Source organism: Loxodonta africana, chromosome 12 (genome assembly GCF_030014295.1).
Source record: "Loxodonta africana isolate mLoxAfr1 chromosome 12, mLoxAfr1.hap2, whole genome shotgun sequence".
Lineage (NCBI taxonomy): Eukaryota > Metazoa > Chordata > Mammalia > Proboscidea > Elephantidae > Loxodonta > Loxodonta africana.
In genome coordinates this window covers 45384551-45405407 of record NC_087353.1, presented here as the reverse complement: position 1 = coordinate 45405407, position 20857 = coordinate 45384551, and the positions used below count along the sequence as shown (strand labels likewise).

The 20857-nt window shown below is 43.3% G+C and overlaps 1 protein-coding gene across 1 annotated transcript in view; it reads left to right on the top strand.

Annotated features, from left to right (window-relative positions):
- Nucleotides 1-12749: 12749 nt before the first annotated feature.
- ALK (ALK receptor tyrosine kinase) overlaps nucleotides 12750-20857 on the top strand; it is a 1052109-nt gene continuing 1044001 nt past the window's right edge. Inside the window, exon 1 of the mRNA XM_064295177.1 lies at nucleotides 12750-13530. Coding sequence (XP_064151247.1) covers nucleotides 12855-13530 — 676 coding nt within the window. The 5' untranslated portion in view covers nucleotides 12750-12854. The remainder of the gene's footprint in view (nucleotides 13531-20857) is intronic.

The following is a 20857-nucleotide window of genomic DNA, read 5'->3' as shown; positions in this document are numbered from 1 at the left end:
GGGATCTTCTAGATGAAAGTGCATTCCTGGAGTTACCAGAGCCAGAATACAAAGATTTAATATACAGAACTCTTCAAGACATCAGGAAGGGAATGAGACAATGCACAGAACAAGCCGAGGAACACACAGATAAAGCAACTGAAGAAATTAGAAAGATTATTCAGAAACATAATGAAAAGTTTAATAAGCTGGAAAAATCCATAGACAGACAGCAATCAGAAATTCAGAAGATTAACAATAAAATTACAGAAGTAGACAACTCAGTAGAAAGTCAGAGGAGCAGAATTGAGCAAGCAGAAGCCAGAATTTCTGAACTTGAAGATAAATCACTTGGCACCAATATATTTGAAGAAAAATCAGATAAAAGAATTATAAAAAATGAAGAAACCGTAAGAATCGTGTGGGACTCTATCAAGAGAAATAACCTACGATTGATTAGAGTACCAGAACAGGGAGGGATAACAGAAAATACAGAGAAAATTGTTGAAGATGTGTTGGCAGAAAAATTCCCTGATATCGTGAAAGATGAAAAGGTATCTATCCAAGATGCTCATCAAACTCCACATCAGGTAGATGTTAAAAGAAAGTCACCAAGACATATTATAATCAAACTTGCCAAAACCAAAGATAAAGAGAGAATTTTAAGAGCAGCAAGGGATAAATGAAAAGTCACCCACAAAGGAGAGCCAATAAGAATAAGCCCGGACTTTTACTCAGCAGAAACCATGCAGGCAAGAAGGCAATGGGATGACTTATATAAAGCATCGAAGGAAAAAAATTGCCAGCCAAGAATTATATATCCAGCAAAACTCTCTCAAATATGAAGGTGAAATTAGGACATATCCAGATAAACAGAATTTTAGGGAATATGTACAAACCAAACCAAAACAACAAGAAATACTAAAGGGAGTTCTTTGGTTAGAAAATCAATAATATCAGGCATCAACCCAAGACTAGAACACTGGGCAGAGCAATCAGAAGTCAACCCAGACAGGAAAATAAAAAAAACAAAGCAAGATTTAAAAATAGAAAGCTCAAAACAGGGTAACAGAGATGTTATTATATAACAGAAGACAACATTAAAACAATAAAGAGGGACTAAGAAATGTAATCATAGACCTTCCATATGGAGATGAAGACACGGCAATACAAAGAAATAAAAGTTAGGTTTAAATTTAGAAAAATAGGGTAAATAATAAGGTAACCACAAAGGAGACAAACTATCCTACACATCAAAATAAAATATGAGAAAAAAATAGAGACTCACCAGAAACAAATTCAACAACAATGAATATGAGGAAAGGACAAAATATAAAGAAAATCTACTCAGCACATAAAATTAAGTGGGAAAAAGAAACTGTCCACAACACAGAAAAACAGACATCAAAATGACAGCACTAAATTCATACCTATCCATAATTACGCTGAATGTAAATGGACTAAATGGACGAATAAGGAGACAGAGAGTGGTAGAATGGATTAAAAAACACGATCCATTTCTGTGCTGCCTACAAGACACACTGTAGACTTAGAGACACAAACTAAAACTCAAAGGATGGAAAAAAATATATCAAGCAAACAGCAATCAAAAAAGAGTAGGAGTGGCAATATTAATTTCTGACAAAATAAATTTTAAAGTGAAATTCATCAGAAAGGATAAGGAAGGACACTATATAATGATTAAAGGGACAATATACATAACCATATCAAATACTTATGCACCCAATGATAGGGCTGCAAGATACATAAAACAAACTCTATCAGCATTGAAAAATGAGATAGCTCCACAATAATAGTAGGAGACTTCAACACACCATTTTCAGTGAAGGACAGGACAGTCAGAAAGAAGCTCAATAAGAACACGGAAGATCTAAATGCCACAATCAACCAACTTGACCTTGTAGACATATACAGAACACTCCACCCAACAGCAAACAAGTATATACTTTCTTTTCTAGTCCACATGGAACACTCTGTAGAATAGACCACATATTAGGTCATAAAGCAAGCCTTAGCAGAATCCAACACACTGAAATATTACAAAGCATCTTCTCTGACCACATGGCCTTAAAAGTGGAAATCAATAACAGAAAAAGCAGGGAAAAGAAATCAAACACTTGGAAACAGATATATGCACACCCATGTTAACTGCAGCACTGTTTACAATAGCAAAAGGATGGAAGTAACCAAGGTGCCCATCAACGGATGAATGGATAAATTATGGTATATTCACACAATGGAATAGTACACATCAATAAAGAACAGTGATGAATCTGTGAAACATTTCATAATGTGGAGGAATCTGGAAGGCATTATGCTGAGTGAAATTAGTCAGTTGCAAAAGGACAAATATTGTATAAGACCACTATTATAAGAACTCAAGAAATAGTTCAAACAGAGAAGAAAATATTCTTTGATGGTTACGAGAGGGGGGAGGAAGGGAGGTGGGAGAGGGGTTTTCACTAATTAGGTAAAAAAAAAATTAGGTAGTCGATAAGAACTACTTTAGGTGACAAAAAAGACAACATACAATACAGGCGAGATCAGCACAACTGGACTAAACTAAAAGCAAAGAAGTTTCCTGAATAAACTGAATGCTCTGAAGGCCAGCACAGCAGGGGTGAGGGTTTGGGGACCATGGTTTCAGGGGACATCTAAGTCAACTGGCATAATGAAATCTATTAAGAAAACTTTCTGCATCCCACCTTGGAGCGAGGCATCTGGGGTATTAAATGCTAGCAAGTGGCCAGCTAAGACGCATCAATTTGTCTCAACCCACCTGGATCAAAGGAGAGTGAAGAATACCAAAGACACAGGGTAACTATGAGCCCAAGAGACAGAAAGGGCCACATGAACCAGAGATTACATCAGCCTGAGACCAGAAGAACTAGATGGTGCCCAACTACAACAGATGACTGCCCTGACAGGGAACGCAACAGAGAACCCCTCAGGGAGCAGGAGAGCAGTGGGATGCAGACCTCAAATTCTTGTAAAAAGACCAGACTTGATATTCTGACTGAGACTAGAAGGACCCCGATGGTCATGGCCCCCAGACCCTCTGTTGGCCCAGGACAGGAACCATTCCCAAAGCCAACTCTTCAGACACGGATTGGACTGGACAATGGGTTGGAGAGGGATGCTGGTGAGGAGTGAGCTCCTTGGATCAGGTGGACACTTGAGACTATGTTGGCATCTCGTCCCTGGAGGCGAAATGAGAGGGTGGAGGGGGTTAGAAGCTGCGAAATGGACATGAAAAGAGAGTGGAGAAAGGGAGCGGGTTGTCTCATTGGGGGGAGAGCAATTGGGAGTATGTAGCAAGGTGTTTTTGTGTGAGAGACTGACTTGATTTGTAAAGTTTCACTTATGCACAATAAAATTAAAAAAAAAAAAAAAGATCCTGTGAGGGTAGTAACATAGGCTGTTTTATTCACCACAATATTTTTCCTTAGTAGCTCAGCAAAGCCAAGCACATAAAAAACCAAAACAAAAAACATTGCCATTGAGTCAATTCCAACTCATAATGGCCCTATAGGACAGAGTAGAACTGCTCCATAAGGTTTCCAAGGAGCAGCTGGTGGATTCGAACTCCTGACCTTTTGGTTAGCAGCTAATTTCTTTTTTTTTTTTTAGGTTGTGTGTTTTTTAATAATTTTTATTGTGCTTTAAGTGAAAGTTTACAAATCAAGTCAGTCTCTCACATAAAAACCCATATACACCTTGCTACACGCTCCCAATTACTCTTCCACTAATTAGACAGCCCACTTTCTCCCTCCACTCTATCTTTTCGGTTCATTTCACCAGCTTCTAACCCCCTCCACCCTCTCATCTCCCCCCCAGGCAGGAGATGCCAACATAGTCTCAAGTGTCCACCTGATCCAAGAACTTCACTCGTCACCAGCATCCCTCTCCAACCCTTTGTCCAGTCCAATCCATGTCTGAAGAGTTGGCTTTGGGAATGGTTCCTGTCCTGGGCCAACAGAAGGTCTGGGGGCCATGACCACCGGGATCCTTCTAGTCTCAGTCAGCCCATTAAGTCTGGTCTTATGAGAATTTGAGGTCTGCATCCCACTGCTCTCCTGCACCCTCAGGGCTTCTCTGTTGTGTTCCCTGTCAGGGTAGTCACTGGTTGTAGCCGGGCACCGTCTAGTTCTTCTGGTCTCAGGATGATGTAGTCTCTGGTTCATGTGGCCCTTTCTGTCTCTTGGGCTCGTAATCGCCTTGTGTCCTTGGTGTTCTTCATTCTCCTTTGATCCAGGTGGGTTGAGACCAATTGATGAATCTTAGATGGCTGCTTGCTAGCGTTTAAGACCCCAGATGCCACTCTTCAAAGTGGGATGCAACATGTTTTCTTAATAGATTTTATTATGCTAGTTGACTTTTTTTTTTTTTTTTTAGTTGACTTAGATGTCCCCTGAAACCATGGTCCCCAGACCCCCACCCCTGCTACGCTGGCCTTCGAAGCATTCAGTTTATTCTGGAAACGTCTTTGCTTTTTGTTTAGTCCAATTGTGCTGACCTCCCCTGTATTGTGTGCTGTCTTTCCCTTCACCTAAAATAGTTCTTGTCTACTATCTAATTACAGAATGCCCCTCTCCTACGCCCCCTTGTAACCACAAAAGAATGTTTTCTTCTCAGTTAAAACTATTTCTCAAGTTCTTATAATAGTGTTCTTATACAATATTTGTCCTTTTGCAACTGACTAATTTCACTCAGCACAATGCCTTCCAGGTTCCTCCATGTTATGAAATGTTTCACAGATACCTCACTGTTCTTTATTGATGCATAGTATTCCATTGTGTGAATATACCATAATTTATTTATCCATTCATCCGTTGATGGGCACCTTGGTTGCTTCCATCTTTTTGCTATTGTAAACAGTGCTGCAATAAATATGGATGTGTGTATATCCGTTCGTGTAAAGGCTCTTATTTTTCTAGGATATATTCCAAGGAGTGGGATTGCTGGATCGTATGGCAGTTCTATTTCTAGCTTTTTAAGGAAGCACCAAATTGATTTCCAAAGTGGTTGTACCATTTGACATTCTCACCAGCAGTGTATAAGTGTTCCAATCTCTCCACAGCCTCTCCACCATTTCTTATTTTGTGTTTTTTGGATTAATGCCAGCCTTGTTGGAATGAGATGAAATCTCATTGTAGTTTTGATCTGCATTTCTCTAATGGCTAATGATCATGAACATTTCCTCATATATCTGTTAGCTACCTGAATGTTTTCTTTAGTGAAGTGTCTATTCATATCTTTTGCCCATTTTTTAATTGGGTGATTTGTCTTTTTGCCGTTGAGTTTTTGCAATATCATGTAGATTTTAGAGATCAGGCGCTGATCAGAAATGTCATAGCTAAAAACTTTTTCCCAATCTGTAGGTAGTCTCTTTATTCTTTTGGTGAAGCCTTTGGATGAGCATACGTGTTTGACTTTTGGGAGCTCCCAGTTATTTACCTTTTTTTTTTCTTAAATAATTTTTATTGTGCTTTAAGTGAAAGTTTACAAGTCAAGTCAGTCTGTCACATATAAGCTTATATACACCTTACTCCATACTGCCACTTACTCTCTCCCTAATGAGTCAGCCTGCCCCCTCCTTCCAGTCTCTCCTTTCGTGATGGTTTTGCCAGTTTCTAACCCTCTCTACCCTCCCATCTCCCCTCCAGACAGGAGATGCCAACACAGTCTCAAGTGTCCACCTGATACAAGTAGCTCATTCTTCATCAGCATCTCTCTCCTGCCCATTGTCCAGTCCCTTCCATGTCTGATGAGTTGTCTTCAGGAATGGTTCCTGTCCTGGGCCAACAGAAGGTTTGGGGACCATGACCGCCGGGATTCTTCTAGTCTCAGTTATACCATTAAGTCTGGTCTTTTTATGAGAATTTGGGGTCTGCATCCCACTGTTCTCCTGCTCCCTCAGGGCTTCTCTGTTGTGCTCCCTGTCAGGACACTCATCAGTTGTGGCCGGGCACCATCTAGTTCTTCTGGACTCAGAATGATGTAAGTCTCTGGTTTATGTGGCCCTTTCTGTCTCTGGGACTCATAGTTCTCGTGTGACCTTCGTGTTCTTCATTCTTCTTTGATCCAGGTGGGTTGAGACCGATTGGTGCATCTTAGATGGCCACTTGTTAGCTTTTAAGACCCCAGATGTCACACTTCAAAGTGGGATGCAGAATGTTTTCATAATAGAATTATTTTGCCAATTGACTTAGAAGTCCCGTTAAGCCATAGTCCCCAAACCCCCGCCCTTGCTCTGCTGATCTCCGAAGCATGCAGTTTATCCCAGAAACTTCTTTGCTTTTGGTCCAGTCCAGTTGAGCTGACCTTCCGTGTACTGAGTATTGCCCTTCCCTTCACCTAAAGTAGTTCTTATCTACTAACTAATCAGTAAGTAACCCTCTCCCACCCTCCCTTCCTCCCCCCCTCGTAACCACAAAGGTATGTGTTCTTCTCAGTTTATACTATTTCTCAAGATCTTATAATAGTGGTCTTATACAATATTTGTCCTTTTGCATCTGACTAATTTCACTCAGCATAATGCCTTCCAGGTTCCTCCATGTTATGAAATGTTTCACAGATTCATCACTGTTCTTTATCAATGCATAGTATTCCATTGTGTGAATATACCATAATTTATTTATCCATTGATCCATTGATGGACACCTTGGTTGCTTCCAGCTTTTTGCTATTGTAAACAGTTAGCAGCTAATTTCTGAACCACTGCACCACCAGGTCTAGTAAGTAATGACTGAATTAATATTTAATAAATTTAAGTACTTTCCTTTCAGCATGAGGATTATTAGAGTATAATGTATATATGACTAGAGACATCCTTTCTAAAGAAATCTTGTTTTGTTTTTCCTCTTTCCACCATTATGTCTTATGTGTCTCCTCTTTCTGTCTCTCTGTGATGCCTGGGAACCTCAGATTTATTTTCCAGATCACTCCCAGTTTAATCTATTCATCCCAAGGTAGCCAGAAAGCCTTAGTCAGCCTGGTCCCTGTCAGGTCCATATAGCACATGGTTTCCTCAGCCAGAACACATTCCAATCCTGACCCTCATTTTTGAAATTTGATCATAATTGCTTCTTCTTTTACCTTGGCAAGTACTTATCAGATGTCAGGCTCTGGGAAGGAAATTTCTCATGTGCTATCGTATTTAATCCTCACATCAACTTTGTCAGAAAGAGGTTATAATCCACTGTACAGCTGAAGGATAAGGCCCAAGAGGTTAAATCCTTGCCCAAGACCAGGCACTGTCCAATAGAAATATAATATGAACAATATTTCTAGTGTTGTTGTTGTTGTTAGGTGCCGTTGAGTTGGTTCCGACTCATAGCAACCCTAGGCACAACAGAACAAAACACTGCCCGGTCTTGCGCCATCCTTAAAATCGTTGTTATGCTTGAGCTCATTGTTCCGGCCACTGTGTCAATCCACCTCATTGAGGGTCTTCCTCTTTTCCGCTGACCCTATACTTTGCCAAGCATAATGTCCTTCTCATGGGACTGATCCCTCCTGACAACATGTCCGAAGTATGTAAGATACAGTCTCGCCATCCTCGCTTCTAAGGAGCATTCTAGCCGCACTTCTTCCAAGACAGATTTGTTCGTTCTTTTGACAGTCCATGGTTTTATTCAATATTCTTTGCCAACACCGCAATTAAAAGGCATCAATTCTTCTTCGGTCTTTCTTATTCATTGTCCAGCTTTCACATGCATATGATGCAATTGAAAATACCATGGCTTGGGTCAGGCGCACCTTAGTCTTCAAGGTGACATCTTTGCTCTTCAACACTTACAAGAGGTCCTTTGCAGCAGATTTACCCAATGCAATGTGTCTTTTGATTTCTTGACTGCTGCTTCCTGGCTGTTGATTGTGGATCCAAGTAAAATGAAATCCTTGACAACTCCAATCTTTTCTCCGTTTATCATGATGTTGCTCAGTGGTCCAGTTGTGAGGATTTTTGTTTTCTTTATGTTGAGGTGTGATCCATACTGAAGGCTGTGGTCTTTAATCTTTATTAGTAAGTGCTTCAAGTCATCTTCACTTTCAGCAAGCAAAGTTGTGTCATCTGCATAACGCAGGTTGTTAATGAGTCTTCCTCCAATCCTGATGCCCCGTTCTTCTTCATATAGTCCAGCTTCTCGTGTTATTTGTTCAGCATACACCAGGGTTGTATTTTTTCACCATATCTATTTAATCTGTATGCTGAACAAATAATACAAACAATATTTCTAGTAGTTACATTAAAAAAGAAATCAGTAAAATCAATTTAATAATATATTTTATTTAACCCAGTATATCCAAGTATTATCATTTCAACATGTAATCAATATGAAAAATGATGAATGAGGCATTTTGTATATTTTTTCATGCTACTTCTTTGAAATCTGGTGTGTATTTTATGCTTACAGCACATTTCAATTTGGACTAGTCACAATTTAAGGGCTCAATAGCCACATGTGACTAATGACTACCATATTGGACAGAAAGGGTCTAAAGCATAAATCAGACCATGTGACTTCTCCATTAAATTATCTAGTGTCTTCCCATTGCAAGCAAAATAAAATTCAAACTCTTTACAATGGCCTATGCAACCCTAAATGATCTAGACCTCTTCAACTCTAGCATTCATTGTGCTCCAGCCATATTGACCTTGCAGTCCCCTGGGAGAAAAAACATATTCCCACCTCAGGGTCTTTGCACTTGTTGTTCCTTTGTGTGGAATGCTATATCCAGATCTTTGCATGATTGCCTCCTTTCCACCAATCGAAATTTAACTCAAATTTCACCTTCTCAAAGAGGCCTTCTCTGACTATCTTAGGTAAACATATTTGAATGTTTATTGTCTATCTCCCACCCATTGTAATGTAACTCTCTAGAGGTTAGGCAGTCTTTTTCTTGTTCATAGCATTATTCCTGTAGCTTAGAACAGCATCCTGTATATAGTAGGTACTGAAGAAATGTTTATTGATCAAGTGAGTGCCTGACTTAATTAGCCTTAAAGGTGTCAGTCACGTTTTGTCTGTAGTCACATTGCCTGGATTTGAAATGCCATTTTTATTACTGCTCCCCTTATAGAGAAGAATTCAAACCCATCCTCTTTGCTTGAGTGGTTCACTTCCCCCTTTCCAGAAATTAGGAATTTCCTGAGGAGGGTTTTGGTGGCTTCAATGCCCTCCTTGGCTGTTCTTCTCCCAGTATGAGGTCTAGCCATTTTCCTCTGCCCCCAATTTAGCTGCCTAAGTCATTTATAGGGTTACCCAGTCCACTTCACTCAACTGTCTCCACAGGGCTTCCAGTACCTTCTGTGTCTGACTCTGTGCATCTCCCTCCATATCGCTTTTTCGGTTTCTTCCTCTGTTCACCTCTGTCCTTCTCAGCCTGCTCAATCATACTCCATTTTCATTCAGAGCAAAGGTCATTAGGAGTTTAAGGTGATGGGCTTCTTAGTCAGATATGTGAGTTCAAATCATGGCTGTAACTCTTATTACTTATGCATCCTTGCTATTGGGCATTTGCCCTCTATGAGCTTCAATTACTGATCTGTAAAATGAAGATAACAATATTATGTCACCTTGTAGGGTTACTGTGAATATTAATCCAATAATGCACAAGAATTATTTAAAATATGCTGGCACATAGTATGTACAAAGACATGCTAGCTATAGTTGCCCACACTTGATCTTTCTCACTCCATTTCCCCCGTTTGCTTTTTATTCCACTGTGCTGTCTCTTGTCCTCTAGATGGCAATGGTATAAGGTAACCCAGCTGCCTAGGAAGAAAGTCCTGAAGATCTACTTCTGAAAAAAAAGCAGCCACTGAAAACCCTTATGGAGCACAGTTCTACTCTGACACACATGAGGTTACCATGAGTTGGAATTGACTTGAGGAAACTTCTCTGGGCTGCTCTTGTCCCAAAAGGTCACTGTAACACACACACACACACACACACACACACACATACATACTTACAGATGCATATGTATGGAGCCTGATAGATTCTATAAATGTTCATCTCTGCCTCCTTTTTAAAATTATCTAACAAAAAGGTAAGCAAAACCTTTTAGATTGAGTATGAGTTAATCTACAGGGAAAAGCATCTGTCTCTTCGTTGAGGAAGTTTGACAGAATTTATAGAAGTGGAAGGATTCATGGAGTCCCTTGAGTCCATGAGGTGCAAAGCTCAGGGACATCATCAGGGAACTGTTAAACCTGGTGGCTCATTTGGAGTTGCAAGTCTCTGCAGCCCCCTAGTGGCCATTGATTGCAGCTGAAGATTTATAAATCCTGAAAAATACTCCTTATTTTGCTTGGGGGTAGAATTATATAATTAAGAGATGAGTGGGGTGGGAGACAAAAGGGCCTATATTTTAGTACTTTCTCCTTGGGTCAGATAATTCTTTGCCCTTAAGCTTGTAAAATCAGTGTACCCAGTCTTAGTTCCAGGAAAAGGCCAGATGCCTGTCAAATTAAGCTAGTTGCCAAACATAGAGCCATAAACAAGTCATTCTGAGAACTGGTATTCTTTTTGTTATTAGATCTTCCAGTTGCCAAAAGTCAATGCCACCATGCTGAGAAAAACCCACCTGGGACAGCAGAGGCTCTGCTTGGCCGCCACCTCCTGTAGGGCCCTGGTCAAGTCACTGTCCCCTTCCGAAGCCCAGTGATTCTATGAGGAGGCTCCTCTACTGCCTGCCAGGCTGTGAACTCGTGGAAGGAGTATCTTGCCTCATTTTGAGCTCTGACTGTTGGTACCACTCCTGGAATGAACCTTTGTGAGGAACGGAGGGATTCATGTGAACCAAAGATTGCAGTCTTGCTTATGGTTCTAGTGAACCTCTCGTTTTAAACACAGCCATTGTCTGTGTCCTGTGTTGGCAGCTTGGGATAGAGGGAGGGAAAAGAGATCAGAGGTATTTCACAGTACGTCAAAAAGTCTGGGATTCTGAACTCTCACTCCCAAGGCTGTGAGAGCACCTGGCCTTTCCTCCTTCCAGCAAATTCGCCCCTAGGTCTTCCTTGAGGGGACTGTGGAGGAGTGTGGCAGAACTGCTCATGGAGGGGAATGGGAGAGCAGTGGTTAAGAGCACACGAGTGAGAGGCTGGGAGCCACACATGGCTCCGTGACTCAGGGAAAATCAATCAAGTTCACTGCCACTCAGTTTTCGCATTTGTAAAGACAGCATTAAAAATATTTATCTTGCAGGGACTAGAGGAGGTGGCACCTTTGCGAGAAAAAGCGGGGGGGGGCGGGGGGCGGGGACGGGGGGAGAGCGTCTGACTGAAGCTCTGAAATTTATTTGTTGTAACTGAAGAACAACTAACTGTAAGACCCGCGCCACCCCCACCTCCCCCACCCCTCAATCTGCAGACTTTTCCTGTGTGGAAGGTGCATTCAAATAATGAAAGGGTCAGAGAAGATTCTGTCTCAGGGACCTAATCCAAGCTGTTCTTGGATTTGGCAACGTCGCGCTGTCACCCCTCCCCTCTCCCTTCCCTTCGCCTCCAGTTTTATTCCGGAACCTGCTTTTTTGAAGTCGGAACCATTTAATCTCCCAAATGCATAATTAGGGAGAGCGCTTGTTTGCAAAGGCCTTTTCCAGTCCTCCCATTTGTCCAAATCACACCCCCTGACTGTTCACACAACAGAGAAATAGGGCAGGGAATCTGGAGGAAGAGAAGGGAGAAGGGAGGGGAAAGGGAGGAAGGGAGAAAGGAAGGGAGGGGCGGGCTCTGTGCTTTTCTCAATGAGTGCTACAGATTTGCATAGGAGCTGGTCTGGAAGTGCCATTGGCCGACGGGCGCGGACGGGGCGGAGCGGGCCGGCGCGGGCCGGGCAGTGGCGCGGAGTTGGCCAACGAGACCCGCTCCCGCCGCGGCCCCGCCCCCTCCAGGCGCGCGCTCGCGGCCCCGCCAGCTGCAAGTGGCGGGCAGCCAGGCAGATGCGATCCAGCGGCTCCGGGGGAGGCAGCGGCCCCAGCAGCTGATACCTCCCGCTGCCGCTTTCCTGAGGGTCGCGGGGCATCAAAGCGCCTTCCGGCCGCCTTCTGGCAGGCCACCCAAAGCCGCGGAGCCTGGCGATGGGTGAGGAGGGGGCAGCAATTCGGACTCCGCTGCGCTGAATGCTTTCATTCAGCTGCTGCCGCCGGGGCCGCCTCGGTGCGAACTCCGAGGAACCGAACGAGGACGCTGCAAACTTGCGCGGCGGTGACCTGAGCCTCGGATCCGCAGCGCTAGGGCTCACATTCAAGCCCAGAAGTTCACCGGGCATGCAGTCCGAAGGCTTCCCGTTGCGGAAGGTCAGATGAGGGTGAGCTAGAAGGCAGCTTTGCCCTCGATTCCCGCCCAGACGAGGGGAAAGGAGCGCTGAGGAGCCGAGGGGTACTCAGAAGGCGGCCAGGAGAGCGGGCACCAGCTCCGGAAAGTTGCGGAGGATTGGAAGCCGGCAGGAGAGCGGACGGAACCCGGTTCCGGCCCCTGGGGGCAGGAGAGGACGGTACCCAATTGCCGCCTGCCTTGGAACCTTCGTAGTTTCTCTCATTTGGAGCACAGCGAGCTACAGACGGGGGCGCGACACAAGGTCCTAGTTGCTGAGCTCAGCGCGCTTCAGGGTTTCTGGAACCCCCTCTGAGCTGCCAGCCCCATTTCCCTCAGATTCTTGCTTGCATCCTTGAAGTTGGGGAAAAGTGAGAGGGTCCAGTGCACGCCCAATCCCTCAGAGGTAGGTGGAAGAAGCCGTTCAGGGCCAAGGGCTCTTGTGAGACTCTTCCCACTTGGGGGGAATTGAAGGACTGGTCTGGGCGAGGGAGAGTCGGGAGACAAATATAAACAGCTTCCTTCTGGCGGGATGGGTGCCATTGGGTTCCTGTGGCTGCTGCTGCCCCTGAAGCCGGTGTTTGCGGCGGCCTCAAGCTCCGGGACCGGGACTAGCCAGTTTGCGGGCTCACTCGCCGGGGGGCCGCCACTGCAGCCCCGGGAGCCGCTCAGCTATTCTCGCCTGCAGAGGAAGAGCCTGGCGGTGGACTTCGTTGTGCCCTCGCTTTTCCGCGTCTACGCCAGAGACCTGCTGCTGCCACCGTCTTTCCTCTCAGAAATGAGGGCTGGACGGCCTGAGGCGCGCGGCTCGCTGGCTCTAGACTGCGCCCCTCTAGTTAGGCTTCTGGGGCGGCCGCCCGGGATATCCTGGACTGCAGGCGCGGGCTCCCCGGCTCCAGCCCGGACACTGTCCAGGGTGCTGAAGGGCGGCTCGGTGCGTAAACTCCGGCGAGCCAAGCAGCTGGTGCTGGAGCTGGGCGAGGAGACAATTATTGAGGGGTGCGTAGGGCTCCCAGAGGAGGGGGCTGAGGGACTGCTCCAGTTCAACCTCAGCGAGCTGTTCAACTGGTGGATTCTCCACGGCGAAGGGCGGCTGAGAATCCGCCTGATGCCCGAGAAGAAGGCGTTGGAAGTGGGCAGAGAGGGAAGACTCTCCGCTGCGATCCGCGCCTCCCAGCCCCGCCTTCTCTTCCAGATCATTGAGACCGGTGAGCAGCTCCCGCCTGAGGGTGCCGGGATTTGGTTTTTTAGTCACACCAATTTGCAATCACTATTAACAAACCCTCGTTTCCAATCCAAGCCTTTGGTTTTTACCCCTCTTTCCTCTTTCTACAAACCTCTTTCCCCTGTTCCACCATATTTTCTTGTTTTCTCCCTAAATGCCGTCACTTCCCAAAGGCCTTCCTTTCTCTTTAGAAACCAAGTTGGCGGGGGTGGGGTGGGGTGGGGGGAGTTTCCTGCTCTTAGCAGAATGCCTCCTTCTACCCACTTACACATGGTCAGAGCCAAAATTGGATGCCCTTCCTCCTGGGCCCCTGGGACGGTTGACATATTCCTATTAGTTCTAAGGTTCCAAGCTTAGTTCTGTGTCTCAAAACTATTGCCCTTCTTTCTCCCCCTGTCACCACAGATTTTGGGAATGCAGTACAGTTTCTCAGGGAATATAGAATTCCTGGCCATATTATTGAATCCTGTCCAACTGTCCCCCAAAATGTTGGCTTTTCCAAGGATTACCTCTTCTTTATTAATTCATTACCCCACTCTCCTGCCTACTATCTGCTCTCGAACTTTCATTCTTTCTCTCCGATGTCATTGGGAGAGCCTCAGAGGAAGGAGATGTGCAGAGAGAGAGGAAAATTGCCAAGATTGTCTTTGGGGGAGTTACTGTGGACCAGGGAGAGACAATAGTTAGTTTTCCAGCCTTTCTTTCCCCACCTTCCTCTTTTCCCTTGTATTCTTACCTTAAACGTCTGCAGCAGTAGCTCTCGATGACAGTCTCTGGCAGCCCTGTTTCGCTGCAGAGCTCTCTGCTGAAGACTCCTGAAATGAGGTTTCTGTTTCATTACTCCCTCATTTTCTTCTCGTATTTATCGAGTTGCAGGAGTTGGTGCAAGTACGTACTCCTAACTCGTCCCAGAGTATCCTTTGACTGGAAGACCAAGTGGTTTTGAATGGATGTTTCTCTTGTAAGATCACTGGGGAAAGACTTGTGAATAAAATATACAATGTAAATGGTGAGGAAAGCACAAAAAAGAAATCATGCGTTTTAAAAACCTGCACTAATTCCATTGAGCAAATCCAGTTTCTTTTCTATCATTCTTATCGTCAGAAATAAATGAAATTTTTATGCTCCACGGGTTACTAATGTCTAACATTAATTGGATGGAAAGCATTGAAAAATGCCCATTGTAGAGCTACAAGTATCTCCCATGCTTGTCCTGACACACACAGAAACTCCCCCACACACCCGATGCTCTCATGCAGCAGGGATATTCAGAAGCTGAGGTTTCATAGTCATTACACAGAAAACATAGGGGCATGTGGTATTTAAGGAAAACAATATGGATGCATATTTCACCATTAGCATTAATGGCATTGGCACCTAAAATGACCCTTTGTTGGCCAGTGCTGAAATTTATGTAGTTCATAGTAAGAGTAAGAGACAAGGTCTGATGAGTTTGCTAGTTCCTTCTATGGACTGAGGTGGGAGACCAGTACTGTTGTCTTATCAAGAATAGCTTTGCAAAGAACAGATGGGCTTTAATGTCATTGTGGCTTCTGTGGTTTATAATAAAACATTCTCTTTTTGTTCCCAATGTTTTTGTAATGGGTATAAAAATGACTTCTCTGGAAATGTAGATTTCCTTTCACATTCATGTCTGTGAGCATCACTGGACCTTCCCCCATCATCCCCTGATAAATGACCATAAGCCTCAGCAACCTATGTCAACTGTTGCCAGATGCTGGTGAAAGGCAACAGTGGTCCTTTCTGCAACCCTAAACTTGCCTACAATAAACAGGCAAGCTCTGCATGAAGTTATCAGTGGGCGTCTCTGAAGAGTCACTGCTTAATGCATTTGAAGAATATACTCCAGTCAAGTCTTAGATAAGGATTTGGAGCAGCTGATTGGGGGTGTTTCATGTAGAAAGGAGCACACCCCAAGAGCTGCTCCACTACTGGCAGTAGAGAAGCATTGTGATCATCCCAATCCTTCTCTCAGCAGTACAGTCTATTTGGCAGCTGGACCAAGCCCTTATGCATCATTTGACACATCTAGTAGGACTGGTTTCAGAAAGAGCCAGGATTCTGCCATTAAAAGGCTGGAAATTTTGGCCAAGTGTTTTTCAACAGGATGAGGATCAAATGATTATTGATGAGATCAAATAAGACACTAAGTGTAACTGGATGAGCTTCCCATGACCTCTAGAGAGACAGGAAGCTTACTGAAAAACACTTTGGGCCTCGAGGTGATCACACTTGGAACAGAATGAACTTCCCTGTCTCTGAGCACATAAGCTGCATGCAGCTAGGCAGTTGGCCATGCAAGACTGGTCTTATGCCTTACTACCCCTGCCACCCTAGCCTTATCCAAATACAGTCTCCAGTGCAGTCTTCCCCATGAAGTAGACACACCCTGCTGTATCATGATTCTCATTTGGAGAAACATATATCATTGTGATCTTATTAATTTTCTTGTATGAAAATTCAAGCTTAGGTCTTGCCACTTGGATTGATTTTTCTATTTATCATGTTTAGGAAAATGGATTTATTCTTTATATAGGCCCTGATTTATAGAAAAGATATTTAACTCTTCTGTGACATGGGATCTTCAGCTATGTTTCTGCTCAAATGACTGGTGGTCTGGCCTAGAGGTGTATGATCATGCTGATGGAGCTATTCGTGGGCAGAAGAGTGGAAGACATAGTTGTCCTGTCATCCCTTTTGGTGAGGGGCCTGGGAAAGGCTGAAGATAGCTTCCTAAACCTGAGCAGAACAATGACTAGGGATGTGGTAAAAGTGGAAAAGCATCCAGTTAGGGCGAATCAATACCTTTGTGTTACATGTGGTTTGGGCTCTCTGAGAGGACAAAAAGATGTCGGAGAGGCATTATAATACATGATGTGCTAATGATTTTTCTTTGTGGGTTACTTTGAATTCATAAGTGGGATCAGTGTTCCCCAAAGTATCCATTCATGATGAAGAGGTAGAGAGGCAATTTCTAGGACTGTATGAATGGTGATATGCCCTCCTGGGACAGCTCAAATCACAGGAAATAACATCTGTCTTGAGGTTAGCACATTGCCTGTATCTCTGGTTTGTATTCTGTTTTGTAAGTATTTTGAGTTCTTGCTTCTCCCATACCCCATGCAGAGGTCTGGAGGATGATGAACTGTGGGATAGTATGGGCTCTTTCCTTGTAAGCACACCCCCTTCTCCACTCCAGGAAAAGGAATATATGGCTTTGGGCTTTACGTGTACTATGGGGAGGCCTGAGCTATTTAGAATAGATGTGTGCAATGCAGTACACCTGACCCTTGACCTCACATATCTGTCAGTCCCTTCTCATTTCATTTCTGGAGAGGGTGGAGAGAGCAAGGGAAAATAGAGGGGAAATTGGAGCTCCCAAAAGAGATATCATTTATTGGAGGTGAATTGGATGAGTTGGAACTAGTCCAGAGAAGAGCAGAAAGCTGATTTAAGAGTTGAAGGGACTGATTTATGATGATAGATGAAAATAATTAAATATATATGGCTGGGCTAAGTGGTGATAAAGGGAAAGCCATGGTAACAATCTGCAAATCTCTGAAGAGGGAGAGTGGCAATGAAGGAGAGGAGTTATTTAGTGTGGTCCATGGAAGTAATAGGATGAGACTTGTAGAAGGAAACTTCAGGTTAGATATCAGGAAAACCTTCTTATTTTCAGAAATTGATATTCCTCTGACTATGGAAAGGAATTCCAAGGGAGCAGGGAGTAAGGTAAGATGTGGGTCAGACAAGCCACAGCATTCATAATTAATCAGCTCTGTATTTTGGAATTTTGAGAAGACACAACTGACAGGAGAGCTGGGATGGGGAACAGCAGCAGGAATCAGGATCTTTTGAGATATAATTCCTGAGAGGCTTTGGTGTTTCCAGGGGGAAAAGAAAAGAATTGCGGATTATCTTTGAAGGTGGTGGGAAGAGCTTACAAGAAGATTGTTAGTGAAAAAAATATTTTGAAATTACTATGTTTACTCCCCCCACTCATCAAAATACTTTGATTAAAAACATATAGTATTTCTCTGGGGTGCTTTATGTCATCTGTATATCCTATGGGCAGGCACACTTACCAGAGCATTATGTATCTAAGACACATCTATAGGCATGTGTAGCATCGAATCATTGGGTGGGGCAGAAGGTGACTTGGGTCTTGATAAGATGGCAGTGAAGTATTTAGTTCTATATTGATCAGTTCTAGATTTGGCAGACACATGCTGCCTGCCTGAAAACCCTTTGACATGATGAAAATGGATACTGACATCTGAAAGAAGAACTTCAATCACATCCAATTGAACATTTCACAAATTTACAAAAGAAAAATAAGATCCATGTGGGTTTTGGGTGTGTGGTGTGGAGTATGGAAGGAGAGCATTACCATTAATAAAAATAAATGTCTCCATAAAGAAGTTGGTCTGCTGAAGGTTAGGAGAGAGTACACTGTGGGTGGGAAGAGAAGAGAGTGAGGGGTGAGTCAGCAGAAGTTGAGGTGCCCTGCTGTCCTTAGGATTACTGCCAGATAACCTCACTTCATAGAAACTTTTCCGGTTTGACTTGTAAAGGACATTTTGCCTTATGTTATAACCATTATTAGTATTCTATTACAGTTGTATGGGACTTTACAATTTATAAAGCACTCTCACATTTGTTATTTTTATCAAGGCTATACAGTAGGCAGGGATGTATTTGATTTATTTTACAAATGGATTAACTGGAACCCAGATGTTTGATAACCTAGAAACTTTCATTTATGTATTGAGAGGTTAAGAGATTCCAAATAGTGTCCTAGGTACTGACTAGGACTGCAGTTCTCCTTGCCTTCAAATTAGGGCTCTTTTCACTAAGGAAATTATCTCAAGGTGCATATTACAAACAACCAACAAGCTTTTAAATAGATAAAAACTTCACATTATCCTTGTCAGAAGGGCATCCAACAAATATTTGGCGGGCAGTTGCCATAGTCTTGGAAAGGTTCTTTAAGATCTTTGAGGCCCAGTTTCATCATGAGAAAAATGGGGATAGTAAAAATTTCTATTTCAAGGTGTTATTTGAAGATTAAATGCTGAGCCTACTGCCTGACGCATAATAAAGTGTTCCATTACTATGAACCATTATGTGTTTTTCTAGTAGCAGCAACACTCAGGACTTCTGGATATGGTTAGGCTGGTTACATACTCTACAACTCCAAGAGTTCCATATACATTTTAGTCTATGTGAATGGTGCCATAACGCTCACAGCAGCAGTTAGAATACTGTGGGTTTCCCATGAAACTAACTTCTAACTTCCAAGAGATGATAGATGGATCAGTGAAAAATGATGAGTGTGACCAGGGTAATAGTTTCTATTGTCTTACCATGGGAGGCCTGTCATTTCCAGAAATGTGGATGAGAAGGAGGATTGAAGTGTGGTGTTTACTTCATTTCCATCAACTAGTATCCTCTTGTAGGTCTTTTGATCTTGTATTCAGTCCAAAGATTCAAATAGCATACTCAAAATCCAATTTTTTTTTTCCTCCAGAAAGAAGCCAAGCCTCAACTTTATGAAAGTATGAAAGCTAATATTGGGGAAGAGTGAGATATAGGCACCACAGAAGAGTAGTTTTCAGATAGTGGCTCTTCCTTAACTGAGAGTTTGAGAGTTATCTGTTGTCTTAGTCATCTAGTGCTGCTATAACCGAAGTACTGCAAGTGGATGGCTTTTACAAAGAGAAATTTATTCTCTCACAGTCCAGAAGGCTAGAAGTACAAATTCAGGGTGCTAGCTTTAGGGGAAGGCTTTCTCTGACAGCTCTGGGGGAAGGTTCTTGTCATCAATCTTCTCCTGGATTAGGAGCTTCTCTGCACAGGAACCCCAGGTCCAAAGGACATGCTCTGCTCCCGCTATTGCTTTCTTGGTGATATGAGGTCTCCCTGTCTCTCTATTCACTTCTCTTTTTTATATCTCAAAGGAGATTGGCTTAAATTGTAGATTAATCTTATGGATTGAATCTACATAAATGCTGCTAATCCCATCTCATTAACATCATAGAGATAGGATTTACAACACATAGGAAAATCACATCAGATGACAAAATGGTGGACAATCACACAGTACTGGGGATCATGACCTAGCTAATTGACAGATATTTTGGGGGGACACAATTCAATCCAAGACATCTGTCCAATCCAAGCCCCTCTGCGTCCAGAGAGGTGCTGGTCTTCTGGCCTCTGGTAACTCTTTTATTGAAATTAGCTGAAGTTGTACCCTTCCCTCACATTTCCAGTCTTCACCATTAATTGTCAAGTGGAGGGCATGGAGAGAAATATAAAGTACTACCTGGGTAATTGACACGAGCCCATTAAGAGCAGTATAGCTTTGAGAATCCATGGAGACATATAACCCGGGGACTTGAGTGGGAGGCTGCCTCAGGAAAATGCCAAAACCTGTTAAGCATCCACACAGCATTTTGTAGGTAGTGGTTTTTATGAGCTATTGCTAAGCTGTTACTTTCAAAGGATGCACGTGAATATCATCTCTGCTTAGGAAAAGATGAAGTATAGGGAGTGTTGGAGGATGGTTGTAGGTCCAGAAGTCACATGTAGAGAGTTGAGAATAAAGCTATCAAAGAGTCCTGTGGATGCCCTCTTCCTTAGAACCATTGTGCTGTCCTCCAGTCTAGGGTGGAGTCAGTGTTTCTTAACCTAGTGATGACCTGAGTTCTTTCACACAGGCCAAGGTGCGAGAGAGGAGCTGATAACAGTGCTGTCTGGTGGTGAGGGGGAGGGGTAGTGGGAGGGATCCCAGTATCCTATTTGGTGAGCTGGATTTCTGGAAATAACTTTTTTTTTTTTTCAGGCAAATTTTGTGATGAACTTTCCAGCTGGTCTGTTTTGAGCTTGAGTCTTTCCCCAGGAGTAAAGAAAAGGCTAAAGGGAAGTATGAAAAAGCGTGAGCTCAGAGGATAAAGAAAATCTGGGCAGACTTCGAAGAAATTAGGAAACTAGTCAAAGGAAATAAGAAGTCCAATTTAAACTATTGAATAGTTTTTCTTTTCTTTCTATTTATCTTCTATTGAGTTTTCATTGAAATATGGGCTAACAAGGGTAGGTATGGACAGGACTCTTTTATAAGCCCTTTGTACATTCTCAGTCCAGAAAGTTAAAGTAAGTGTTCTGTGGTGGAAAGAACACTAGTTTAGGAGCTTGAAGACTTAAATCTAATCTGATGTTTGCCTTTTATTAGCTTTGAAGCCTTGAGAAACTCCCTTAAATTCACTGAGACTCTGGGCCTTTGTTCT